Here is a 16,827-nt window from a genome sequence, read left to right on the forward strand (position 1 = left end):
TTGTTTGGTAAAAAGGGTTGTGTTCTCTAAAAAGACCTCACTAGTCCATAAGACTATGCAAGGTAAAGCTGCCTGAGCTAGGTCTGAAGGAGTTAAATACATCTGGCACAAAGTGCAGCCACTTTTCCATATCTCTAGCTTCTTACTGATTCTTTTTTTCCTAGTTTTCAAGTGGTTCTACTAATTTAGATGAAGTAACATTCCAGATAAAATGGTAATATTTACAGCCCTATTTCTTTCCCCTCTACAGGACACCCTGGACTGATTGGCTTTCCAGGGCTGCAGGGCTTGCCTGGCTCACCAGGTCCTATCGCTGCGGGTCCCACACGAAGAGGTTTTATCTTTACCCGGCACAGTCAATCAACAAAGATCCCTTCCTGCCCCGGTGGCACTTCACCCATCTATGCTGGCTACTCACTGCTTTTCGTGCAAGGCAACGAGCGAGCACATGGACAAGACCTTGGTACTGTACTGCTAAAAACTTCCAAGTTGTTTCTTTTGCAGGCCACTAACTCCGAGCTGTAAAACCAAGCCCACAGCGAGTGCCTGAGATGAGCAATGGTTCCAACCATCAGTCTCCAGAGCATGCTGCTGTTCTCAGCCAAGTTCAGAGTCATGGTGTGAAAGACACCTTTCTTTCCTGCACTACTGTTTCCCCTTTCTGCTGTTCTTAGGCATGGTTGAGGAGAAATTCAGTTATTTAGAATCATAGAAACATAGAATCAACCAGGTTGGAAGAGACCTCCAAGCTCATCCAGTCCAACCTAGCACCCAGCCCTGGCCAATCAACCAGACCATGGCACTAAGTGCCTCAGCCAGGCTTTGCTTCAACACCTCCAGGGACAGTGACGCCACCACCTCCCTGTGCAGCCCATTCCAATGCCAATCACTCTCTCTGACAACAACTTCCTCCTAACATCCAGCTTAGACCTGCCCTGGCACAACTTGAGACTGTGTCCCCTTGTTCTGTTGCTGCTTGCCTGGGAGAAGAGACCAACCCCACCTGGCTACAGCCTTCCTTCAGGGAGTTGTAGACAGCAATGAGCTCTGCCCTGAGCCTCCTGTTCTGCAGGCTGCACACCCCCAGCTCCCTCAGCCTCTCCTCACAGGGCTGTACTCCAGGCCCCTCACCAGCTTCTTTGCCCTTCTCTGGACATGTTCCACTATCTCAACATCTCTCTGAGGAGCCCAGAACTGGACACAGCACTCAAGGTGTGGCCTGACCAGTGTTGAGTACAGGGCAAGAATAACCTCCCTTATCCTGCTTGCCACACCGTTCCTGAGCCAGGCCAGGATGCCATTGGCTCTCTTGGCCACCTGGGCACACTGCTGCCTCATCTTCAGCCTGCTATCCACCAGTACCCCCAGGTCCCTTTCTTCCTGGCTGCTCTCAGCCACTCTATCCCCAGCCTGTAGTGCTGCTTGGGATTGTTGTGGCCAAAGTGCAGAACCCTGCATTTGGTCTTGTTCAATCTCATCCCATCAGCCTCTGCCCACCCATCCAGCCTGTAAATGTTCACAACATGAGCTAGCAGCAAACACAGGATCTGAGAGAGAATCTTGTGGTTTTGGAGACCAAATAGAACGCTTTAGGGTGTCATTTAAAAATGACACCAGAAGTTTTCCCTGAAGTAGCTGAATGCCTACCACTGTGTCTAGGACCAATATCAATCAAGACGTTTTTATTGTAACAGATTTTACTCTTAGCATTGTTTCCTACACCCCCCATACACATTTTTGTATACACCATCAGAAGTTTGCTGTTTTGAGCAGACACTTAACCTCTTTATGGGCACCAGGTCTTTTAATTCTCACTGTAGTAGAAGGGATTGGAATGGGCTGCCCAGGGAGGTGGTGGAGGCACCGTCCCTGGAAGTCTTCAAGGAAAGACTGGATGAGGCACTTAGTGCCATGGTCTGGTTGACTGGCTAGGGCTGGGGGATAGGTTGGACTGGATGAGCTTGGAGGTCTCTTCCAACTTGGTTGATTCTATGATTTTGTGTCTCTTCTGTTTATTGCCTGTAATGGTTCAAACCACTACACCACCCCAATCTCCTATAATGTGGCACAATAGCTATGCTCTATCACAAACCTCTCCTTTTTTGTCTTTTAGGAGCAGCTGGCAGCTGCTTGCAGAGATTCACCACCATGCCATTCTTGTTCTGTAGCACCAATGACATCTGTAGCTTTGCTTCTCGCAATGACTATTCGTATTGGCTGTCAACTGCAACACTAATTTCAGCAGACATGGCACCCATTTCTGGCAGGGCACTAGAGCCCCACATAAGCAGGTAAAAGGAGAAGAATTTTGTCTCTTCTGGCTTGGAAGCAGAAATAAATCATACTTTTTTCGAGCACAGATCTCAGGCAAAGACTTAGCCATGTCAGTCAGTACAAGCACTACTTGGTTTTCATTTGCTCCCCTCTTGTGGAGGCAGGGAGTTAATGTGGCTGAGTCAGGAATGATAAAAACAGCATTATATTCTTTTCCTGACCACCTTGCCCCCAGGCTATACACAAAACTGGTTTAGGCTTATTTACAGATTCTAATGCAATTGGGAGTCCTTCAAAGGATGTTATGGACAAAATCAGAGATTTAGGAAGTCAGGAGATGGCAGAGGCTAAGCTACAAGCACAGCTCTAGCCCACTGTCAGTCAGGCTGAGCAGAGAGTGAAGGGAGCAGCTGTGCTCACAGAGCTGAGATGGGCATGGGGCAGTGATCCCTTGCTGCATCTCTCTGCTCTCAGCTGCCTCCTGGCGCCGCAAGCAGTAGCCAATAGCCTGGGTCCAGGTGGCAGCAGCCCAAGGCGAGTGGCAGAGCTGCCAAGCTCAGGAGTGCCTCTGGGCACAGCTGCCACCAGACAGGCATTGGTGGGAGCGACACTGGCTGGGCAGGGCAGGGCAGAGGCACACTGCTGGGGGCTGCCCAGTTTGGAATGGCAGCCAGGAAGTTGGCTGTGATACGGTCTGAGAGTAGCTGGGCCCGGGAGCCACTGGCAGCTCTCTCAAATGGACCCCAGGACTTGCCAGGCTTGCAAGTTTGCACAGAATGGTGCAAAAGTAAGGATCATAGGATATTAGGAGTTGGAAAGAACCTCTGGAGACCGAGTCCAACCCCCCTGCCAGAGCAAGACCATCTAGTGTAGGAGAGCCATGCAAAGGCAGGGACGGTGTAAAATCAAGAGCCACGTGAAAAGGTAGGAGCTGTCCAAAAGCAGAGACGGTCTGAAACGGGAATTCTGTCAGGGCAGGAACCTGTCCTCTTGGGAGCTCTCTCAAGGCAGGAACCTTATCAAGGCAGGAGCCCTCTCGTGCCTTCTCCCTTGCTCTATTTAGGCTTTTCTAGACAAAGTGTCCATTTGTCCTTTTACACTGGGTGCGAAACCTCAGCCAAGCACCAGCCTGCCTCCAGCGCGGCTGCCACATGGGGCAGCACATGTGCAGAAAGGCCTCCTGCTGTTCCCCCTTCAAGCCTGCAGGGCAGGCAAGGGAAAGCAGTTTTCACACCATCTTCTCCTCCCCATTCAAACCCACAGTGGGTAGGGGAGAGAAAAAAGGAATTTGGAGTGCTCCAGAGCAACCCCTGAATATGTCAGATACTCAGTGATACTCTGAAGAGAAGCTAGGTCGAAGCTGGAGTCCCACTGCAGGGTTTGATCTCCATGGCTGATATGAGAAGGCAGCACACAATCCTGCTGCCTGCACTGAGATTTTGTTCAGAAGCTATTGTTGTGCATATCAGAAACAGACTCAAATCAAAGAAAAACAGCTTCATTATTCAGTGTATAGTACCACCTGAGGGGTGGTTGTGGCCAGGAGGAGGTTGCTCTCTTCTCTCAGGTGGCCAGCACCAGAATGAGAGGACACAGCCTCAGGCTGTGCCAGGGGAAATTTAGGCTGGAGGTGAGGAGAAAGTTCTTCCCTGAGAGAGTCATTGGACACTGGAATGGGCTGCCCGGAGAGGTGGTGGAGTCGCCGTCCCTGGAGCTGTTCAAGGCAGGACTGGACGTGGCACTTGGTGCCATGGTCTGGCCTTGAGCTCTGTGGTAAAGGGTTGGACTTGATGATCTGTGAGGTCTCTTCCAACCCTGATGATACTGTGAGACTGTGATACTGTGAAATCAAGTTCTACCTTTGGTTCTGTGTGGTGCATTTATTGTAGTTGATAAAGAACATTTAAGTTGGGGACTAAAGGTTCTCTGCTATGAAACACCCTTATGCAAATATAGCCCTTTCTAGCTGCTTTAGAGCAGCTGAGAAGGATGGAGAGTATCTTAAGAAGACATGTTCTAAAAGCATGAAAGACAGAGCAGCAAAATCAAAGATGGGGAGGCAAGCTTTGGACTGCCCTGCCCTGCCCAGGTGTTGCAGTCTAGTTCAGCTTCATAGTTTCTTTGTTTAGGAAATAAAGATGACTTTTTCTAATTGTAGCAAACTGAGGTACACAACTTTGTTCCAAACCATATGTGATGGTTTGGGTATTACCTGCCCCCCCCCCCCAACTTGTGAAAATCACTCAGACTACACTCAGTGGCTGGAAGTTAAGGAATGAAGCTTTATATTCACAGCTTAGCACAATATCCAGCAGGACATTTACAGCTACAGACAGAAACATACAAGTTAAAAAGCTAATACAGAAACACGACAGCCCTCCCAGAAACCAGAGTCCCCTGGAGGGGCTCCCAACCACCCTTCCAGCTTCTTTCCACCCCTCTACCTTACCCCAGACTTTGCCCTTCATTCAAGGTAAGTCTGGAAGTTCAGCCAGGGGAGTAAGGAAGCAGAAGGATTAGTCACACAGACAGCAGGTTAGAGAGGGGAGGCAGCCAAAGAGCAACTCTGTTGTCTGTGTTTGTATTCTTGTTTTTATCCATCTCAGCAAGCCTATGAGTGCAGACTTCACCATTGTTGCCTTTTCACAGCCTGGCATCTAATTCCTCTCACTACAATATCCCAGCTAGGCTCACACTGGCACACCATAGCAACACCAAGTATTGATCACATGAAGAAGGTAAACTTCAGCTTGTTATTTCAATAGAGGCAAACTGGGAAGCTCAAATGCTCTGGGGCTAATTCTCATACCACCTTTGGCCTGGTGCTACTAGCATAGACTGCAAAGCAGTGTTTGGTTACCTTCACTTTACTTATTTCCTCATTAAGCAGAGAAAACCTGCCTGAGTTGTAACACTTATAGTAGGCCTCAGCATCCAGTAGCCTAGAAGGTACAACTTTTGTCTTCTTGTTTTCCTTCAGATCTGCAAGGAATTCATGCATGTTGATTCTTACAGGTGTGTTGTCTGTGAAGGAGCTGCAATGGTCATAGCAGTTCACAGCCAGTCAACTGTAGTTCCTCCATGCCCAGATGGCTGGATATCTCTCTGGAAAGGTTTTTCTTTTGTTATGGTAAGGATATAAAGACTTGAATTACTGATTTTATGTTCTCTTACTTTTCACTGCTCAAAGCTCATTTGTTTCCTAATGATTGCTAAAATTGTTACATTCTTCTCTTCCTTTGCCAGGAAGAAGGCACTAAGTCATTAGAAACATTGGTAGGATCTGTCCTCAAAAAATAGGTGGCAGGAGGAAAACAGGAAAAGATGAAAAGAGAGCAACAGGATTTTAGCCTGTCAAAAATAACTGCATGCTCTGACTTCCCTGGAAACAGGTTTGGGGAGTGGTTAAACTGATCCTGAACACAAATACAGAGAAGTCACTGACACACTCCCATGCCAGGCAGTTCTTTTATCAATCCTGTTTCTAAAACTTCAAAGAAAGCTGAAATGAAAACAGAGGCAGAGCAGTGTCTACAGACAGTGCCTCAGCAGTTGTGATGCCATAAGGAGATAGGAGTGAACAAAGTTCTTAATGAGACTGCAAGCTGAGAATTGGTTATGGGAATGAGGATGTATCTATACCAGAGGATACAGCACTTGGTCTTCTTTATCCATGAATCACAGAATCAACCAGGTTTGAAGAGACCACCAAGATCATCCAGTCCAACCTAGCACCCAGCCCTGTCCAATCAACTAGACCATGGCACTAAGTGCCTTATCCAGGCTTTGGTTCAACACCTCCAGGGATGGTGACTCCCTGGCAGCCCATTCCAATGCCAATCACCCTCTCTGGCAACGACTTTCTTCTAACATCCAGCCTAGACCTCCCCTGGCACAGCTTGAGACTGTGTCCCCTTCTGTTTCTGGTTGCTTGGCAGAAGAGACCAACCCCACCTGGCTACAGCCTCCTTTCAGGTAGTTTTAGAGAGCAGTGAGGTCTGCCCTGAGCCACCTTTTCTCCAGGCTGCACACCCCCAGCCCCCTCAGCCTCACCTCATAGGGTTTGTGTTCCAGGCCTTTCACCAGCTTCATTGCCCTTCTCTGGATATATTTCAGTATCTCAACATCATGCCTGTGAGATGTCATAGGGATGCCAGCAAGTAAGGTATAAACCCAAATTAACCCCCCTGGTTTTTGGCACAATCTCAAGTCCTTTCACATCTCATGTGAAATTTCTTCTCTCTCCTGGGGTTCAGGCCTAAGTAGTGATGGTTATAAATAATAACAGCCTTGGAGAAGAACGAGAGCTTTTTTGCAGCATCTCATTAAAACATTTTGCTTGCTTCCAACATCATGAAATGTCAGTGGTATTTTCCAGCCAATTTTCTACTGTCATAAATTATTTTGGAGCTAGTTCTAGAAGCATTTACCAACATCAGAGAAGGAAAATGCCTTCCTTGCTCACATAGAAGATAGGGAATTTGGCTTACTGATAATTGAGTTGCTGTAGTTCTCAACTGGCCAGAATCCAACCACTTTCTAGTCTCTGCCTTTTCCTGGAGCAGAAAAGGCTTTGCAGGGACTTAAATGCTGTAGAAGTGCTTGACCTTTCTTCAGGCATCTCTGTAAGTTTGATTAAAATGAATCTGCATTAATTTTGTTTTCTCTAAGCTATCCCAGAGAGCATGAGGTATGCTCTAGAAAAGGTTTCATATGTTTTGCCTGCACTTTACTAAAAGCTGCTGGAGAAGTTCTCATTAAACGTGTGTTGGTGGTTACAGTACACAAGCGCCGGCTCAGAAGCTTCTGGCCAAGCACTGGCATCTCCTGGGTCTTGTCTGGAAGAATTTCGAGCCATCCCATTCATAGAGTGCCATGGCAGGGGGACCTGCAACTACTACACAAACTCCTACAGCTTCTGGTTGGCATCACTCAATCCAAGAAGAATGTTCAGGTAAAGTAGACTTCCCTGTGTCCATGCATATCATACCACACTGCATCTGCCTCAAGAGACTGTAACTGCCTGGGTAATAATGGGGGGGCTCCCACAGCAATTCCTTTGGGCTCAGGCATCTACTTTGTTAGAATCATAGAATCAAGCAGGTTAGAAGAGACCTCCAAGATCATCCAGTCCAACCTAGCACCCAGCCCTATCCAGTCAACTAGACCATGGCACTAAGTGCCTCATCCAGGCTTTTCTTGAAGACCCCCAGGGACGGTGCCTCCACCACCTCCCTGGGCAGCCCATTCCAATGGGAAATCACTCTCTCTGTGAAGAACTTCCTCCTAACATCCACCCTGTACTTCCCCTGGCACAACTGAGACTGTGTTAGGGTTAAGCTCATTCTGTAGCATCAAGATGCCTCCAGTGAACCAGGTGGTGTTGTCACAGAACATTAGAGTTTGGAAGGGCCCTTGAAAGATCACCTAGTCCAGCCCCCCCTGCCAGAACAGGATCACACAGGAACGTGTCCAAGCAGGTTTTGAATATCTCCAGAGAAAGAGACTTCACAACCTCTCCAGGCAGCCTGTTCCTCGCCCTATTATTGTGCATCCCTGACCACAGCCTGACTCCATCCTCCTGACACTTGCCCTTCACAAATGTATAAACATTAAGGTAACTTGTCAGTCTCCTCCTCTCCAAGCTAAAGAGCCTCAGCTCCCTCAGCCTTTCCTCATAAGAGAGATGTTCCACTCCCTTGCCACTTCTTCCATACCCAAAGTTTCACTGTCTCCCCCTGTTCTTTCTTTCAGGAGACCTCTGCCACAAACATTGAAAGCAGAACTAGAAAACATCATCAGCCGTTGCCAGGTCTGCATGAAGAGACCAGTCTAAGCAGCAGCTGCTCTGGATGAGATGTGGAACTCTGCTTCTGTTACAAAGAATTGCTTGACTCTGAGGAGCTCTAATTTATTAAAGTCCAGCTGCACCTGGAAAGCAAATAACTGTGGCGTGAGGTAGGGCTACAGTTTGGCTTTTGTCTGTGGCAAATGACAGAGCACTTTGTTGGAGAGAGCTTGCAGTGGCAGTCTGCAGGGTTTCTGCTGGGCTATGTCCTGTCTAAGCTGTGTCTCCGTGATAAAGCCACAGCACCACCGGATCTCTCATGACAGATGTCAGTGCTGCCTTGTCACATGCTTTTCAGATGGCAGGACACACCAAACGCGCTGGTGTCAGCTTGCCTGTGTTCAGTGGTCAAAGTGCATGCAATGTAAGATGAGAACTGGCACTTAGGAGAAATAGGGTTCAGTAAGAAACATTCTCAGTGCACTTTTAAATGTATACAATGACTCATTTGGGGTTGTTGTGGTTTGGTTTTCTTGTCTAATAAACAACTATCTCCCCACTTACCTCACCCTTCCTCTGACTGGCCAACAGGAATACAATCGTTGTAGCAATAATGCTGGGTCTTGGCTAGCCAGGAAAGAGCAAGACCATGCCTCAGGCAGTCAGCATAGTGGTGGTGACATGTGCTAGCCATGTTCTCCACAGCCACCCTGGCTAAGGGCTGGCTCGCACCCAGTGCTGGACAGTCTGCAGTAGATCCCACAGCTCTTCACCTAGAGCATGAGCTATTTTACAGTCCCCACAAGGTAACAGCTTTGGGCTTCCTTTATGATCACATGTACCAGATTAGAGTTTGGGATTTTGATGGAGTTAACCATTACTGTATTGCTTCAGGGCTCCTGTGGCATTATCAGGGTTTTCTAAATCAGGTTTTTAATGGCTAACAAGAACACTTATATTCCTATTTTAACATTCCATATTTAAATACTCATCACAAATTATATCCTGTCTTGAAATATTTATCACCTATCTCTGCTAATGATACCATTTATTCCATCCAGTAAACCTAAAAATCAAACCCTGGACATTTAAACTGTTACCATCTGAGCACTGACACATACAAAGAGAATCCAACTGTAGATGAACATCAATACTTGAAGAGCACTTTCATTTACTCATCTAACTTACATCAAGTTGTAGCGCTGAGATCTTTGTTTTAAACATTGATAACATTGCACTTGCAAGGCTGTTTAAAAGTGTAAAGTTTAACATTTCAAATGGTAATACGTGCACAATCTATCCAAATTCCAGTATTTAGCATTCTAGAAGCAGCTTAGTTCACCTGAGTGAAGGCACCATTTTCAGTGTAGGGTCCAGCACGTCATTGACATAGCCAAGATTTCTCATTTAGACTTTTTAAGCCAGTGACATTTCATATTGTTCCTGTTAAAATACTTTGCATCATGTCTGTCTGACTGAATTTTCGCTGTTATCCTAATGAAGAGAAGGTTCCTCTGCATTTGAGGCTGGCATCTTCTGATGAGCCAAGGTGAAGATACCATTAACATGGCTGGAATGGGTATTGTGAAGTTCTCGTTTGCTTGAACAGTCACAGCACTTCTGTTCACAAAGTGTAATTGTGAATTTGAGGGGGTTTATGAAGACTCTCTATGCAGATGCACTACTGATAAGAAGGTACTGATGTTGAGTTAATACTTAGTCTTCCACTTTAACCAGATTTGGTTGAGGGTGTTTGCCCCAAAGTAATCACATACTAGATTTTTCCATGAACTCTGAAGTTTGCTTTAAATACAGATAAAATCCACACACATTGCTTGTCCTGTTGTTGGGGGTTTGGTGTTTTTCTTTAAGGCTCATGACAGTCACCCACAGGGGGTACTTAGTGGATGATTCTGAGGGCCCTCATGTAAAATGTGCTGGTGAAATGCAGAATGTCAGTACCTGAAGTTGAAGTCTGCTGGAAATGGCCAGTAGAGGACTGTGTAAGGAGAAGGGAACAGATGATTGTTTTTAAAGCTCAAAGGTAAGCTAAAGAGAGCTGTTATGTCTCACAGCAAAGAACTAGAAGTTATGCTTTGTTCCTAGTTCTGGAGTCCACTGCTTGCTTCTTGTGTGGCTTTCAACAAGTTGCTAAAGAAAGACTTCCAAAAACAGCTTTAAATTTTGAGTGCTCAGACTCAAGTCTTTCAAAAGCACTAAACACAACTGCAGGGATATGCATTTCTCAAGCTCAGCTTAACACAAGCTAAGCACTGAAATCAAAGAAAAGCTTGGAACTAAGCTGTTCTCTCTGCACCTGCAGATCGTTTTACTTCCCTACTGCTAATGGTTGTTGTGAGGATTAGTTAACTCCTGTCTGTAAATGCTTTGAGAGCCTTAACTGGGCAATGCTGACGAGGTGCAAGGTGTTAATATATTGTACTGAAAGAATGGAAATATGTGGAATCAGAAATAATGAGCAATGGGGGGGGAGGGGGAAGGGAAAGCAAACCTTCTGCTAAATACAGCCAAATAAAAAGTATTTTGACTAAAGACCCATTTACTTGGCTTTTTGACCTTTTCAGTCATAAGGATCTTTCCCACTCTCTATACACAGTGTCATGTAATTAAAAGACAGTAAGTGAAGTGTGCCCTTAGAAGGATGCTCACTCTCACCACTTGGGCTGCACCAGAGGCCTATGTGATGGTTTGGGAGTTACCTGCCCCCTCCACTCTTATGAAATCACCCAGACTAGACTCAGCTGTCTGAAAGGTAAGGAATGAAGCTTTCTATTCACAGCTCAGCACAATATACAAGCAGAGAGTTAGAATATATTACAAATCTATACAGCTATAGACAGAAATAGACAAGTTAAAAGTAATACAGAAACACAACAGCCCTCACAGAAATTAGAGTCCCCAGGAGGGGTTCCCAAACACCCTCCCACCTTATTTCCATCCCTTTACATTATCCCAGAGTGTGACTTGCATGCAGGGTGAGTTTGGAGGATCAGCGTGGGGAGGTTGGAAGCAGAAGGATTAGTTGGGTTACACAGCAAAAGCCCAGGGAGAAAACAGACACCAACTCTGACAGATAGAGACACTCTGTCTTATCTGTGTTTGTGGTCTTGCTTTTATATGTCTCAGCGAACCTGTGAGTGAAACAGACATCAGCATTGTTTCCTTTTCACAGCCTGTGATCTAATTTCTCTCATTAAAAGTATTCCAGTTAGCCTCAAACTAGCACAGCCTATCACTCTGGCATAGATATCCAGTGGCATCCTGGCCTGCATCAGGAACAGTGTGGCCAGCAGGACAAGAGAGGTTCTTCTGCCCCTGTGCTCAGCACTGCTCAGGCCACACCTTGAGTGCTGTGTCCAGTTCTGGGCTCCTCAATTCAAGAGAGATGTTGAGGTGCTGGAAGGTGCCCAGAGAAGGGCAATGAAGCTGAGGGGCCTGGAGCACAGCCCTGTGAGGAGAGGCTGAGGGAGCTGGGGGGGTGCAGCCTGCAGAGGAGGAGGCTCAGGGCATAGCTCATTGCTGTCTACTACTACCTGAAGGGAGGCTGTAGCCAGGTGAGGTTGGTTGGATGATCTTGGAGGTCTCTTCCAACCTGGTTGATTCTATGATACAGAATATGACTGTGACCATAACTCAAATGCAGGGAAAGCTCAGAGGCTACTTTTCTCTCTTAAAAAAATCCCAAACTTGCTATATATAACAGCATTTTTCATTTTATTTTTCTGTATAAAATGGGGAAGGCCTAGTTACCCATACCACAATGAAAACTGCTCCTCTTGATGGGCTGCCCAGGGAGGTGGTGGAGTCACCATCCCTTGAGGTCTTCAAGAAAAGACTGGATGAGGCACTCGGTGCCATGGTCTGGTTGACTGGATAGGGCTGGGGGATAGATTGGACTGGATGATCTTCAAGGTCTCTTCCAACCTGTTTGATTCTATGATTCTATGCTATGAGAAAGAGCTGGTTTCAGGAGTCACCTAATGGAAGTGTTCACAGACAGAAGGAGCTGGTGCTCTGCCAAGTAGCATCAACATGCAAAAGTAATTTAGGGATGGTTGTCTACTACTTTTGCTGACAAATCCTATGTAACACTACTAGTGTAGTTGACTGACATATAAAAGAGACTGTTTACAAGACAACCTTTGTGAAGTTCACCAAGCAGTAAGGTGTGGAGCTTGACTAGCAGCTAGATTTTTGCAGTGTAGGCAGTAACCAGGCAACCATCTGTCTTACAGAAAACCTGCCCTGAAGTGGCTGGCCATTTGCCCTTGCCTGGGAGGGTGGCAGGCCAGGTTCATCACACACCCAGCCAGATTTTCCACCCACTTAATACATAATTAGACCTTCCTGTTTCCATATTACAATAGTATGTTAATCCACCACAGCACAAAGATGGGAGCAGAGGTGGAGTGCTCCACAGGAAGCTACACAGCTATGCAGCCCAATGCTTAACAGACGGATGGCATAAGGAGTGGTTCCATCACAGCATCACCAAGGTTGGAAGAGACCTCATAGATCATCAAGTCCAACCCTTCACCACAGAGCTCAAGGCCAGACCATGGCACCAAGTGCCACGTCCAGTCCTGCCTTGAACAGCTCCAGGGACGGCGACTCCACCACCTCCCCGGGCAGCCCATTCCAGTGTCCAATGACTCTCTCAGGGAAGAACTTTCTCCTCACCTCAAGCCTAAATTTCCCCTGGCACAGCCTGAGGCTGTGTCCTCTTGTTCTGTTGCTGGCCACCTGAGAGAAGAGAGCAACCTCCTCCTGGCCACAACCTCCCCTCAGGTAGTTGTAGACTACCCGAGTTGCAGAGTGGCTGTTGTCAGCAGGTGCTGGTTCAGCTGGCACCTCGCAGAGCACTGCCCACCCTGCTAAAGCAAGCAGCTTGCCCTCTGTGCAGACAATGCAGGAGTGGAACCCCAGAAAAATACCATTTCTGTACTGATGAGGAACAAGTAGACAGCTTTCCATAAAAAGAAGCATTCCATAAGCTGAAGGAGAACCAGCAATGTGTCCACCTGAGCAAAAAGGCCCTAGTGACAAGCTGGGACACAGCAGGGACCATCCCCGTGTGCGCAGCACTCACGAGGCTGCACCTCACGTACAGGACTCCGTTTTGGGCCCCTCAGTGCAAGGCCACTGAAGCGCTGGAGTGGGTCCAGGGAAGGGCAGTTAGGCTGGTGGAGGATCCAGCACGTAGTCTCCCGAGGAGTGTCTGAGGACACTGGGCCTGCTCAGCCCCGTGGAAAGAAGGGACTCCATCCCAGTCCCTGCCACTCCCTGAAAGGAGACTGGAGTCGACCATATAGCAAATCGCAGGCCAAGAGGAAGCGGCACTAAGCTGCACCTGGGCAGGTTTAGATTGGACATCAGAACAAATGTCTTCCCTGAAAGAGTTCTCCTGCCCTGCAACAGGCTGCCCAGGGCAGCGCCGAGCTCACCCTCCCTGGAGTGTTTTAAAGCCGCGCAGATGCTGCCGCGGGTCACGGCGTAGCGGGGACCTGGCACGGCTGGTTACCGGTTGGACTGGGTGCTCTTACACGGCTCTTCGAAACAGAGCCTCTGGAACGCGAGGCGCCGGCTGTGAGCTAGGCAGAGCCCTTCTCTCCCGAGTGCCCCGCTGCCGAGCCCCGCCGCCGCGCCCCGCTGCCGAGCCCCGCCGCCGCGCCCCGCTGCCGATCCCCGCTGCCGATCCCCGCTGCCGCACCCCGCTGCCGATCCCCGCTGTCGAACCCCCGCTGTCGAACCCCCGCTGCCGCACCCCGCTGCCGATCCCCGCTGCCGCTCCCCGCTGCCGCACCCCGCTGCCGATCCCCGCTGCCGCTCCCCGCTGCCGCACCCCGCTGCCGATCCCCGCTGCCGCTCCCCGCTGCCGATCCCCGCTGCCGCACCCCGCTGCCGATCCCCGCTGCCGCAGGTGGCGGCGCAGGCGGCCCGGGGCGGCCCACGAGCGTCTGCGCCGCCTGCCCGCACTAAAAATGGCTGCCCGGAGGCGCCGAGCACGTGAGGCACCACCCGCAGCCGCTTCCGCCCGCTGCGACCACGTGAGGCGCGGCCCCGGCCCGCAGCCCCTACGGGAGCCCGCTGAGGACACGCCGGGCGATTTTGGCGTCTTATCGGAGGAGCGGGGCCGGGGCGCGTCGCGCCGCTTAACGCCCGCGACTGGCAGCGCTGGGGTCAGAGCGAGGCAGGAGCTGAACGGCCCGGCCGCGGCAGGGCTCGCCCGCTGCCTTACCGCCGCACTGGGTGAGTACGGACTGCCGGGGCCTGGTGGCTCCCTATCCCGGTTGTGGCGGGCGGGCTTGGCCTGTCCGTGAGGCGAGCCGGTGAGGAAACCAGGCTGGAAGGAGATAGGGTGGTGTAGGGGGAACGGCCACACAGGCGTAGATCCCCGCAGCCTGAGGCCCCTTCTCAACCTGGCGTTCTCCCCTTCAGCCTGACACCTCTCCCCCCGCCCCAACCTTGAACGCCTCCCTTCAGCCTGAGCTGCCTGTGTCCCCCGCCCCCTCCCCAGCCTGCATCGTCCTCACCCGGTCCTGCCCCGTGTCGCCGTCCCTGCCGCGGTGCAGGGCTTCTCCAGCCGTGCTCTGCCCTCTCGTTAACACTTCACTGCTTTTACAACGCCATACATTTTGCAGCGTGTCAGAAAGATCATTGTCAGGCTTCCTCTACAGTATTCGGTATAGTTTCTATTTAGGGGGTTGGGAATCGAGTCTTTGGTGTTAAAATCTCCTATAGCATTGCTCATGTGCAGTAGCTGTTGTGTTGTTCGTCTCACCCTCGTGGTAAGGCCAGGGGCGATAGCTGTTACAATTCACCCTCAGAACTGCCCCATGCAGAGCAGGCTGCAGCCTTGTGCCCCACACTTCCCCCTTCTCTCCCTCAGTTTGTTCTGTTTGTGCCTCGTTACTTCCCAACCACTGATCTCACATGCCTCAGCAGAAGATATTCGGACACTTGCAGGACGCGTTGGGCCCTAGAGTACATCTGCTTAAGTTCTTTTCTTCCTCTTTTACCTGTTGGAGGATCCCCAGGCACTGGCTGAAGCAGCACTTCGTAGCTGATGTCCACTGGAACAGAGTGGCTGTAAAATGCCCCCAGCTGGAGCAAGCAGTAACACATCTAGAGAAGTCAGAGTTAGCTCAGTGTAGGCTATAGAATCTGCTTGCTCTTTGTTCTGGCAGAGCTCTGCTGTTCCCGGGGCTTATCTTCAGGCAGCTCAGGTTAACTGGGTCATTTGCACTGTGCTCGGCATTCGCGGCTGCAGCACAGGTATGGCCAGTGGCTGATCACTGGCACAATGCTGAGAAAAAGCCATCCTCTGAAGCTGTGTGCCTTGCTTCCTCCTCAGATCTTCATAGAATCAACCAGGTTGGAAGAGACCTCCAAGATCATCCAGTCCAACCTAGCACCCAGCCCTGTCCAGTCAGCTAGACCATGGCACTGAGTGCTTCAGCCAGGCTTTGCTTCAACACCTCCAGGGATGGCAACTCCCTGGGCAGCCCATTCCAATGCCAATCACTCTCTCTGACAACAACTTCCTCCTAACATCCAGCCTAGACTTCCCTGGCACAACTTGAGACTGTGTCCCCTTGTTCTGTTGCTGCTTGCCTGGCAGAAGAGACCAACTCCACCTGGCTACAGCCTCCTTTCAGGTAGCTGTAGACAGCAATGAGGTCACCCCTGAGCCTCCTCCAGGCTGCACACCCCCAGCTCCCTCAGCCTCTCCTCCCAGGGCTGTGCTCCAGGTCCCTTACCAGCTTCATCACCCTTCTCTGGACACCTTCCAGCACCTCAACATCTCTCTTGAATTGAGGGGCCCAGAGCTGGACACAGCGCTCAAGGTGTAGCCTGAACAGTGCTGAGCACAGGGGCAGAATAACCTCCCTTGTCCTGCTGGCCACACTGCTCCTGAGGCAGGCCAGGATGCCATTGGCTCTCCTGGCTACCTGGGCACACTGCTGCCTCATCTTCAGCTACTATCTACCAGTACCCCCAGGTCCCTTTCTTCATGGGTGCTCTCCAGCAACTCTGTCCCCAGCCTGTAGATTCTACTGATGTTGCTTAGGAGGGGGAGAAAGAGATACCCCACTGTCTTTCTGAGCATGCATAATTCAGCTTTCTCAACTTCTTTTTTTCTCTCCTCCCTTTTCCCCTGGATCCTCTTATCCTTTTCTCTTGATAAATACCTCTGATGCTCTTTAGTACTTGAGCTGCTCTCATTTATTTGTCCTGTGTTTGTAACTATATTTATTGTCTCATCATGCTCAGATTTCTTATTTATGCTTATTCCTCTTTAGAGCTACTCATTTCTCTAAATATCCAACTTCTCCTTCTCCCTGATTTATTATTAATGTCTTCTCTAAAGTGCTTTGTGTAACAAGACCATTGCAGAAAGCACAACTTCGATTTCTGTTTTCTGGTGGATAGTGGCTGAAGATGAGGCAGCAGTGTGCCCAGGTGGGCAGCAGAGCCAATGGCATCCTGGCCTGGATCAGGAACAGTGTGGCCAGCAGGACAAGGAAGGTTATTCTGCCCCTGTACTCAGCACTGGTCAGGCCACACCTTGAGTGCTGTGTCCAGTTCTGGGCTCCTCAATTCAAGAGAGATGTTGAGGTGCTGGAACGTGGGCAGAAAATGGCAACAAAGCTGGTGAGGGGCCTGGAGCACAGCCCTGTGAGGAGAGGCTGAGGGAGCTGGGGGTGTGCAGCCTGCAGAAGAGGAGGCTCAGAGCAGAGCTC

General features: G+C 49.5%; 2 protein-coding genes across 9 annotated transcripts in view; both read left to right on the forward strand.

The window, feature by feature from the left end:
* COL4A3 (collagen type IV alpha 3 chain) overlaps positions 1-10,545 on the forward strand; it is a 101,626-nt gene extending 91,081 nt beyond the window's left edge. Inside the window, exons 48-52 of the mRNA XM_064152805.1 lie at positions 251-463; positions 2,114-2,291; positions 5,290-5,404; positions 7,056-7,228; positions 8,029-10,545. Of these exons, the coding sequence (XP_064008875.1) occupies positions 251-463; positions 2,114-2,291; positions 5,290-5,404; positions 7,056-7,228; positions 8,029-8,110 (761 nt within the window). The 3' untranslated portion in view covers positions 8,111-10,545. The remainder of the gene's footprint in view (positions 1-250; positions 464-2,113; positions 2,292-5,289; positions 5,405-7,055; positions 7,229-8,028) is intronic.
* A 3,543-nt stretch (positions 10,546-14,088) lies between these two features.
* MFF (mitochondrial fission factor) overlaps positions 14,089-16,827 on the forward strand; it is a 28,451-nt gene continuing 25,712 nt past the window's right edge. For 3 of the 8 annotated variants that reach the window (XM_064152810.1, XM_064152811.1, XM_064152812.1), the window contains exon 1: positions 14,094-14,332. The gene's annotated coding sequence lies outside the window, so the exon portion shown is untranslated. Of the gene's footprint in view, positions 14,333-16,827 lie in introns of all 8 variants that reach the window. The other 5 variants (XM_064152807.1, XM_064152809.1, XM_064152806.1 and 2 more) reach the window with 4 other exon arrangements.

This window comes from Pogoniulus pusillus, chromosome 13 (assembly GCF_015220805.1).
Source record: "Pogoniulus pusillus isolate bPogPus1 chromosome 13, bPogPus1.pri, whole genome shotgun sequence".
In the NCBI taxonomy this organism is placed as follows: Eukaryota; Metazoa; Chordata; class Aves; order Piciformes; family Lybiidae; genus Pogoniulus; species Pogoniulus pusillus.